A 9,654-nucleotide genomic window follows, 5' to 3' on the forward strand; every position below is an offset into this window, starting at 1 on the left:
GGGGCCCAGCCTCCCCCCCACCCCCACCCCTCGTGCCCGCCAAGCACAAAGCTTAGTGTTGTTGGTGTTGCCCTGGAGTCTCCATGGGAAGTAGAAGCCGTGCCACGTGGCGTCTGGGAATCTGTTTGGGGCACTTGTGTGGGGCACAGACTCAGAGGCCTGACTGGCTCAACACCTGCATGCCATCAGTGCTGCCGTGGGGCACCTCAGAGACCAGTGTGCCCGCTGCCTGCCAGGCCCAGGGCTGCAGGCCTGGGCGAGCATGCTGGGGTGGGCGTGAGGGGCAGCCTGGGAGAGGAGCCCCGTCTCAAGCGCCCTGTGGTCCCCACACAGGAGCAGCGGGAGGAGGTGAGGAGGCGCTGTGAGAACGCGGAGCCGCGGCACGGGGAGCTGTGGTGTGCTGTGTCCAAGGACATCGCCAACTGGCAGAGGAAGATTGGGGAGATCCTAGTCCTGGTGGCAGCGCACATCAGGAACACCTTCTGACCCTCCGGTGCCTGTAGGGTGCAGCCCTCGCGACAGCACGTAGAGGAACGTGTGGTAGTGATGGGGGCATGGGAGGGGCCCTGAGCCATCCATCCGGCTCTTTAATTAAAGGTTTTCCAGATAACGTGTCGGGGTTGGTGACCTGCTGGTTTTGTCTGCGCGACCCTCCCCTGCCTTCCCATAAGTGGTTCTACTGCCCCAGTGGGCTCTCTGGCCACATCCTGGCCTCGCCAGGGCTCTCCAGACACGTCCTGGGCTCGCTAGGCCTCTCGCTGGGTCCAGACAGCCCGGGCCCTGCAGAGGAGGCTGTGGGACCCCCTGAGATTCTGTAGGAAGGGAAGGGCGGTGCACATTCTGGGAACAGCGGGGGCTCTCCTGGTGACTCACTTTTCCCCGGGACATCTCGCAGGTCTGCCCACCAGGGTAAGCGGCTCTCTTGAGTGAATGTGGACAGTGGGCCCAGCTTCCTAAAGTGCCTCCCAAGTGTGCTGCTAGGGGCTCACGGGGAGCCCTCCCTCGGCTGTGTGTCGGAGGGAAATGTTACCAGTAAAAGCTTTTTCACGTGTGCTTGTGGGTTTATTTTTACAATCCATAATTTATAGTCGACAGTTTTGTTCTAAAGCACTTATAAGTCCTCATCTCTGGATTGAAAAAAATGCATAACCTGGGAGACTTCGCATGTTTGCACTGTTATGCTGTGTGAGGACAAAGGACTTCCTCACACTTCGGACCACTGTGTGTATGTGTTCAGCGGGAAACCAGCAGATTCTCTTAGAAAGGGTGTGTTGGCCACGGCTACAGACATCTGGCCAGAGGTCGTTGGTTGTCCAGAGGCTGTGCGCCAAGGAGAAGAGATGCTACTTACGACATACGGTGATGAGAAGAGTAGCTGGCAGCTGTTCCACACGTTCATGTGAGAGAAGATTCCAGACAGGCTTCTTGTGCCTCTTGGTGCCTCTTGGTTCCTGGTGACACCGATGAGGGGCCTGTTGTGGGGATCAGTCACTGACCCACCGCTCAACCCTCTCAAGGCAGCCAAGTTTGGGGAACATTTGCCGCGATGTCAGCACCTGGGGCCGGTGCTGCCCCAGGTCAGCTTTGCCTAGAGAGAGCAGACCCTGCTGGGTCCACCCCTGCCCTGGGAGCCAGAAGGGCACCGCCATCCCAGAGCAGGGGAAGGACCACCCCTGCGGCCTGGATCCTACTCCCAGACTGTGACTCTGAACGTGCTTCCTCTGCCTCTCACCCTGAGGTGGCTCAGGCCCGCGGAGCACAGCCGGGGTTCACGCCATCTTCACTGAAACTTCAGTTCCCTTTCATCTCATGGAAGAGGCAGGAGGGATCCTGCCTGTTACATTTATCACATCAAAGAGATACTCCTGAAGCTTTTAGGAGCTTGAAAGCTAGCCTGTTGCTGCATAGATGTAGAAACCGAGGCCCAGGAACGAACAGTGACTTGGCTGTAGTCACAGGGCCTGCTGGCAGCCTTCTGTGCTCTGAGTTGGATGTGACTTCTCGTGGGCACTTTTGTGACCTCAGTGTCAGGTGCGGCCTCCTGCAGAGCCCTTAGAACGTTCCAGAGCACCTGGATCATCCAGTGTGAATATCTTCTCCTTTGCATGGGGGTTGTTTGCTTTGAGGTGGTTAAACTACTTTTCTCCCTGAGACAGATGACCTAGGCTTCTCGTCAGCTGGTATTTCTCGAGCTCCAGCTCGAGGCAAGTTGGGTTCTGTAGGCTGTGCTTGTTCTGAGGTGGTGATTGTGGGGTTGAGGGCCTGTTTGGGCCAGTGGCCATGATCTCCCCCAGCACAAGACCCCCTCAGCCCAGGAGCGATGAAAAGTAGGAGGAGCTTGGGAAGTCCCGCACTGGGACCTGCTGGGGCAGGACCCTCAGGATGTCAGGGTGCGGGGGGCTGGTGGCTGTGGTGAGTTAGGTCCAGCTCACCTGGTTCTGCAGCAGCCGGGTTCCTGGGAGAGGCAGCACCTGCTGGCTGCTGAGGAAGGCCCCAGTGGAGGGTGCAGACAGGCCCCTGGCCTCTTCTGGCTTGTCTACCCCAGCTGGGCCCAGCATTGTTCACTGGGCACCCCACCCCCTCTTCGACAGTACAGACCTTCCTGGGGCTGATGGCTCAATCCTAGACCCACTGGATGGGAAGAGAGCCTGCAGCTGCCGGGCTCCAGGGTCAGGTTAATTGAAGAAGCAATTGGATAGGAGGTGGGGAGAGGGAGGGGGTAGGGCTGGGATTGTGGGGCCTCCCTCCCTCTCCCTCCCTCCTCTGCTCAGAGGAGCCAACTTCAAAAGCCTTGCCTGCCTGCCGCCAGCCTTCCCTGCTGCAGCCTGTCCTGGGAAGCCCTGCTGGCCGGGCTTGGAGCAGGACCTGGGTGGCAGCCACACTCCCTACCTGAGGACCCAGGATCATGTGCAAGGCCCACTGGCAGGAGTGAGGGAGGGCCTCACCCTGAGAGGCCCATGGTGAGCAGCGTGGGGCCACTGGGGAGGGGGCTTACTTGGGCCAAGGGTTTGGGAGTGAGCATAGTCCAGGGGAGGCTGCTAGACTCTCTGTCCCATGATGGGAAACCTCCCTTGGTTCCCATCACCCTGGCCTGGAGGTCCTGGCCCTGGGTGCTCTTGCCTGTCCTTCCTGGCAGTGGGGGCAGTGTGGGGGGGAAGCCAGGGGGTCTGCTGCGCAGTCCAGGTCAACATGCTGGAGCCAGGGTTCTCACTGGCTGGACTGGCCTCAGCCTTGGGCCCCTGGGGTAGGGGATAGGCAAGCCTTCCTAGACCTGGGCAGCCAGCCCCCACCCTTTAGACAGTTCTTCAGCACCCACAGCTCTTGTTCTTGCTGTGACCTCTGACACCCCCCCCCCCAGCATGCCTGGGGTTAGATTTGAGGANTGCATCTGCTCCTCCTGCCAGTGCTGCACCGCAGGTCTCCGGCTCAGTCAGGCTCCCCTCCCAGGGCTGGGAAGCCGAGTCGAGTCCTGCGTCTCGCTGGGTTCACATGATTAATTTTCCAGTCGCTGTTTGACTCCAGCCTGGGGCCTGAGGGTGGGTGTGGGGCCTGGAGCCTGGGAACTAGCTGGTCTTTCTCTGATGTTTGGGCTTCCAGGGGGAGGGTGGTGGTGGGTTTCTCTCCAGGCCAGCCCCTTCTGGAGGGGGAAACTCGTGAAAGGGATGTCTGGTGGGGCACAGTGTGGCCCCTTTCTCCCTTGCCTCTGGGGGTTTCCCCAAGACTTCCCTCCCCTCAGAGGGGTATGGCCTTGAGCTCTGAGCCCTCACCCCGTCCTGGTTGGGCTGGAGGTGCAGGGGTACCCCATTTCCCATGGCTGTGGGAGCAGATCAGTTCTGCCCCTGCCCTGGGGACCCAGAGGTGAGCAGTGTTCTGGGCATCAGGGGGAGCTCATCAGGAGGAGAGCCTGGCTCTCTGGTGGGGGTTGATGTCTGGGAGGTATGGGGATGAGTTAGGGCACAGCCAGGGGTGTGGCTGTGTCGGCAGGTAGTGTTTCCTGCTGGACCCCTAGACCTAGGTCAGCCCTGGCCTCCGGTTTTGTAGGATCCTGGCCCCTTGCCCCCATGCAGACAAAGCACCAGGTGTTCCTGCCTCTGGAACCCTCTGTCTCCTTCCTGGCCCTTCAGGGCTCAGTGGGCCTGCCTTCCCAGTACCCCCGCCGCCCCCCCCGCCCCCATCCTTCAGTCCGCCAATCTCTGCATTGAGGATTGAGCTGTCTGGTTTGCAGGCTTACTGTCTGTCCTTCCCTCACACTTGAAACAGGCAGGGATTTGTCCTGCTAGACCCATGCCTAGGCTGTGAATGGCACAGGGTATAGTTCAGAGAGTCCCTGGTGGCTGTGGTAGGGGCTGTCAAAGTAAACTGCCTGAGGGGTGGCTGCAGGGGAGGCCTCTTGCCGGCCTGGGCACCCCTCCCTGACCCAGTGTCCCTTCCAGGTGCCTCTCAAGCCTGCACTCTGGGCGCTCCTGCTGGCTCTGCTGGGGCTTGCTCCAGGCCAGGCAGGGCTCCACGCCTGCAGTGTCCCTGACGTGCTCCGTCACTACCGTGTGGTCATCTTTGAGGACCTGCAGGCCGCCGTGAGGCAGGTTGGGCCAGGGGCAGGTCGGACTGGGCCAGGCTCCCGACACCTCCATTTCATCCAGAAAAACCTGACTGAAGCTGCAGCCCTTGGACGGCAGGATCGGGCGGGAGCTTCCTGCAGTGCCCAGAAGGTATGGGGAAGACTCCCTGTAGTCCCCTCTGGGGCCTCCCCATAAGGCTCTTCCCCCAGCCCCCAATTTCGTCCCTTCCTTCCCCAGGAGCACGATATCCTACTGTCCATTGCATCCCTGGGCCAGACCCTGCGCAGGGTAGTGGCCCGGGGCCACCGCCGTGGGGCACTGGAGAAAGCCGCGTGGACTGTAGCCCTGCGCACTGAAGCACTGATGCGGCGCCACTGCTGGATGCTGCACCAGGTGTGTGGGGCCAGACCCCCGTCCCTCCCCTTCCCCCGGTCTCCTGAGCCTCCCTTGGCCCCAGGGTGTCCCCATCAGGGAGGGAGAGGGGCCGGTGCAGGGACTGAGGCACTCGTTGACCGTCCTGCCCCTGACAGCAGGGCGGGCGGCCCAAGAGGCGCCCTCCCCAGCGTCACAGCAGTCACAGCAGCCGCAGCCAGAGGCGGCTCCTTCTGCGCGTCCTGGACACCGTCGCCACCTGCTGGGAGAAGCTCTTCGCGCTGCGTGCAGCGGCCACAGAGGGCTCCTAGCACGTCCTGAGCAGAGCAGGCCAGAGAAGAGCCAGTGGGGCCGCGGGGCCTGGGAACCAGCTTGGTTTGGTGACAACCGCCTTCCCTCCCTCTTGTTGGCTTACTGCTGGGCCAGGCCCCTTGCTGTCATGACCCGCTCTCCTTGGAGGGCCCTGGACCTGGACATGCTCCAGACGCCAAGCCAGGACTCAATAAACTGCTGGTGCTACGGTCTGGTCTTCTTCCCTTGGCCTGCTGGCAGTGGGGTCCGCCGCCCCTGCATCTGTAGCCACAGGCCGCTTGCTAGGGGAACCAGGACTACCTGCCACACCTGGACAAGGACAGGGGCAGCTCTGCCAGCTGCGCTCCCAGCCTCAGGCAGCAGGGGGCAAGTGGGGACGCTGGATGGGACTCCCCTTTCAGTGGACAGCTCTAGGCTTGGGGGGGGGGGGGGGGGGGGTGAGGAGGGGCTCCATCAGGCCCTGAAATGTCCGGTATCCGTCCTGCTCCACTCTGGAATGGGGGAAGGGGTGGAAATGGAGGGGAAGGGAAGGCTGAGCTTTGTGAATTCAGAGCAAAACAACCGGATAAAGGAAATGGGCCTGAAGGGAAGCCAGAGTCACTGGCCCTGGCTGCAAGCGGGGCCAGGCCATTTCCTGCGGCCCTGGGAGGGGTGGCCATGGCCCCCTCTGCGGGCCTGGACAGGCTGGTCAGGGAATCCGCTGTCTTGTGCTCTGGGACCATATGTTTGCTTGGTAGGGTGAGGGTCCTGATGCTGAACTCCCTTGCCCACAGCTGCATAGACCCGGGTGTCCGTGACCCCTTCCCCAATCACAGCCTATGGAGGAGTGGGGAAAGTAGAGGCAGCAGAGCACCTGGCCAACAAGGATGCCTGTTGGACTCAGCACCTCACATACTCCTTTCTGACAGGTGGATGGACCAAGGAGGCACCAGAGCAGGCCTTGCCTCCAGGGTATCCTGGCAGAACAGACAAGAAGGGGATGCAGAGAGGCCTTCATGGTGGGGCAGTCAGCATTAGCACAGAATAAGTGGACCCTGACCCAGCACCCCGCTGTACGTGTGTGTCTCTGTTTCATAGATGAGGACATGGGGGCACTGGGAGGCTGCAGATCTTGTCCCAAATCACACAGCCAGGAAGTGCAAGAGACCTAGGCCTTGAGCATGGTTCCACCCCATGTGTGCCCTGTGCACAGGCCACAATAAGCAGCTGCCCTGGGGGCCCCGTTGTGGGGGTGCAGGGGCCTCCTACAGTAAGGTATGGCATGTGCTGTGGGGCATTCCACCAGTCTGTCAGGGCTGCTGCCTACCCACAGCTCCCCCTTTCTCCTGGGGAGAGCAGTCAGGCTGTCCTGGGTGGAGGGGCGGGTAGAAGGGGGAGCAGAGACCTTGGAGCTTTGCGGACACAATCTCTTGAGTCCTAGACCATGACCACATGAATGCGCAAGGAGCTCTTCCACCCTGACTCCGCTCTTCCTCCCTGGAGGCTCCTGCCAGAGCCCATCTGGTAGTATGTATATGTGTGTGAGTGTGCACAGAGGGGTGCTAAGAGGTGGCCCGTGAGGATGTGCACGCAGGTGTATGCGCATTCTCCTGTGCATGCACGGGTGTGTGCTTGTGCATGGGTCCAATCCGCTGCCCTCCCCCTGCCTAGCAGAGCTCCCCACTTTCAGGTGGCCCTCCTGGAGCCTACCTCTGGTCTATCCCGGCAAATTCAGCACCTTGGGTCAGGGACTGGAGGCCTGTGGCCTGAGCCAGCAGAACCCAAGTTCTCGGCATGAGCCCCCACCCCACCCTGTCCGCCCTCTGCCCCTTCTCTTGAGACCTCAGACAGAATGAGTAGCCTCCACGTTGGGCAGAGGCCCTGCACATCTTTCCCGGTCCTGCCTCCACCAGCACCCTGATAGCAGGCCAGCATTACGGGCGCAGGCACCTGGTCCCTCGTCCCTGTCTCCCAGACACCATCTGTATGGGTTTCCTATGGCTGCTGTAACAAATTATCACAAACTGTGTGGCTTAACACAATAGAAGTTTCTTCCCCGACTTTTCTGGAGACCAGAAGTCCAAGATCATTATCACAGGCTTGAAATCAAGGTGTTGTAGGGCTGATCTCCTTCCCAGGACAAACCCATCCTGGCTTCTTGCAGCCGCCGAGGCTCCAGGTGTCCTGGCAGCCACGTCGCTCCAGCCACTGCTTTCCTCACATGGCCTTCTCTTCCTTACAAGGCTCTCTGCGCCGGGCTAAGGGCCGCCTAGATAACCCAAGCTCATCTCATCTCAGGATCCTTAGTTCTTCTCTGCCAAGACCCTTTTTTCTAAATAAGAATCCCGCTCCCAGGTTCTGGGAAGTGGGCATCTCTTTCTTGGGGCCACCATTCAACACACTGTTTTGTCTTTCTCCACATAGGGATGGCAGCAAGTTGGGCTTCTGGCTTCTGGGACAAAGTTCGCTTGTCCAGCGTGGGGATATCCCAACCAGACCAGGCCTGAGGACAGGGGTAGAGCCACAGTGACCTGCCAAGATCCAGAGACCAGAGAGGGAGCCAGGGATGCCCTGCTCAGGCCCCAAGATGTTCGTTTTCATGTTAAGCACCAGGATCCCCTCTGTGGCTTGATCACCACAGCCCAAGCTGCCCAGTAACTGCTGTCTGGAACTGACCAGAACCAGTGAAGACAGAGTGGTGCTCAACCAGGGCCAGAGCCATAGGCCTGTCCTGCATGTCCCTGGACTTGCATCTGTAAGGCTGGCATGTACTGCCCTCCTTGCTGAGGTCTGGGTCCTCCTTGCTGTGGCCTTCGCTTGGTTCTTCCCCTGTAAAAAACATTGTTGCTGGGGCACGTGCATGGTCGGGTTGGGGCCTGCACCCAGCGGTGTCCTGTCCCATACACGTGCCTTCTCAGCTGCTTCCAGGGAAGTGGGGGCAGGGTCCCAGAAGGAGGGACTGCGCCAGGGTGGTAGATGGGGCCGCAGGGCACTGGCCAGGATTGTGTAACTTCCTGAAGCCAGGGAGCCAGACCCCCCATGTGCAGCACCAAAAGGGGGTGGGCAGGCCGACTTTGAAGGGCAGCCTGTGTCCCACGGCCTCCCCAGACTGGGAGCCTTTGAAAGAACATCTGGAACACGGGCAACTGGCAAACTAGTCTCTGGATTCGAAAACCAAAAAGTTAATCCCGACTTTGTCACTTGTGTGTTTCCCACCCCCGCCCACACGCTCCTCTCTCCCCACCCCCCACTTCCCACCTCTGCTTTGCAAGCAGGGCCATACGAGTCCAGTGTGCTGACCCTTCTGAGGGCTCTGGATTGCCTCTGCCCTGCCCAGCACTGCCCTCCATGACCCCTCCCTTACTGGTGCAGCCTGAGTGAGCAAGAGGCGGTGGTGGGAAAGAGGGGTGTCTGCCATGCCCGGACCCTGGACAGATGCAGCTCCAGTGTTCATGGAGCCGTGGCTGGGGGACAGGATGTGAGTTAGCCAGCCCCTGCATCTGGCGCTGGGTGCTGAGAAGGCATGGGGCCACACTCAGCCTGGGAGGAAACACCTGCACCCAGACCTGAAGGGTGCACTGGCCTTGCCTGGCACTTGGCCCTTGCATGTGAGTCTGAGCGTGGGGTCCCCCAGCCTGCAGGTGTGCAAGGAGGCTGCCTGATCCATCTGTGGTTGGTGTGGAAACAAACAAGGTCCCCCACTCCAGGAAGCAAAGCACATACTCCGGGGTTGGGGGGGCGGTGCCAGGTGCTGCAACCCATTGTCCCTGCCAGTGGCCTGCAGGACCCTGGGGGGCTCCCAGGGACAGTCCCCATCCTGTCCCCTCCCTAGGAAAAGACCCAGCTTTGTAAACACAAGAGTAAACAACAACCATCGTCCCCCCAACCCCAATTAACTCCCACCTCTGCAGCCTCCCTCCTGAAGAACCAGCAAGGAACCCACTCTTGCTAGGGGAAGTGAGCCCTTTTGGGAGGGGGGGGAGTGGGAAGGTNTGTATGTGTTTATCTTTTGTAGTAATCTCTGCACCCAAACATGGGGCTCAAACTCACAGCCCTGAGATCAAGAGTCGCATGCTCTTCCCACTGAGCTACCCAGGTGCCCCTGGGGTGTGTCTTGATGGGACCTGGGCTCACGGATGTGCGGCCACAGCCTGGCTCACCGGTCTTGTTGCCTCCCGCCACAGCCCTGTTGTGACCTTCGTATCTTGGGGCTGAGGGGGCCGGGGCTCCCCGCCAGGTGAGCAGGCCCTGTCCTCCGGTCGCGCCCTGCGTCCCCTGCCGGGCCTGTGCCGGGGCGTGAGGCCAGGGGTCCCGGCTGTGGCCCAAGATAAGCGCCGCACCCGGCGGCTACTTCCTGCACTTCCTCCCAGCGCCGCCGCTGCGCGCCCCTTCCTGTTTTCTCGGGTGCGCAGGCTGGCAGGAGCGTGGGATA

The 9,654-nt window shown here is 60.7% G+C and overlaps 2 protein-coding genes across 3 annotated transcripts in view; both read left to right on the top strand.

Moving 5' to 3' along the window:
• PRPF6 (pre-mRNA processing factor 6) overlaps positions 1-614 on the top strand; it is a 47,186-nt gene extending 46,572 nt beyond the window's left edge. Inside the window, exon 21 of the mRNA XM_077756883.1 lies at positions 334-614. Within this exon, the coding sequence (XP_077613009.1) occupies positions 334-486 (153 nt within the window). The 3' untranslated portion in view covers positions 487-614. The remainder of the gene's footprint in view (positions 1-333) is intronic.
• An 86-nt stretch (positions 615-700) lies between these two features.
• CUNH20orf204 (chromosome unknown C20orf204 homolog) lies at positions 701-5,450 on the top strand. 2 transcript variants are annotated; one of them, XM_077756884.1, is made up of 4 exons: positions 701-2,960; positions 4,434-4,709; positions 4,797-4,952; positions 5,090-5,450. In XM_077756884.1, exons 1-4 carry the CDS (start codon positions 2,958-2,960, stop codon positions 5,240-5,242), a joined length of 588 nt encoding a protein of 195 aa, XP_077613010.1. In that variant the 5' UTR covers positions 701-2,957; the 3' UTR covers positions 5,243-5,450. The 2 variants fall into 2 exon arrangements, with proteins under 2 accessions (XP_077613010.1, XP_077613011.1); XM_077756885.1 differs by having other exon boundaries at positions 5,093-5,450.
• Positions 5,451-9,654: the final 4,204 nt, after the last annotated feature.

This window comes from Crocuta crocuta, unplaced genomic scaffold (assembly GCF_008692635.1).
Source record: "Crocuta crocuta isolate KB4526 unplaced genomic scaffold, BGI_CrCroc_1.0 scaffold613, whole genome shotgun sequence".
In the NCBI taxonomy this organism is placed as follows: domain Eukaryota; kingdom Metazoa; phylum Chordata; class Mammalia; order Carnivora; family Hyaenidae; genus Crocuta; species Crocuta crocuta.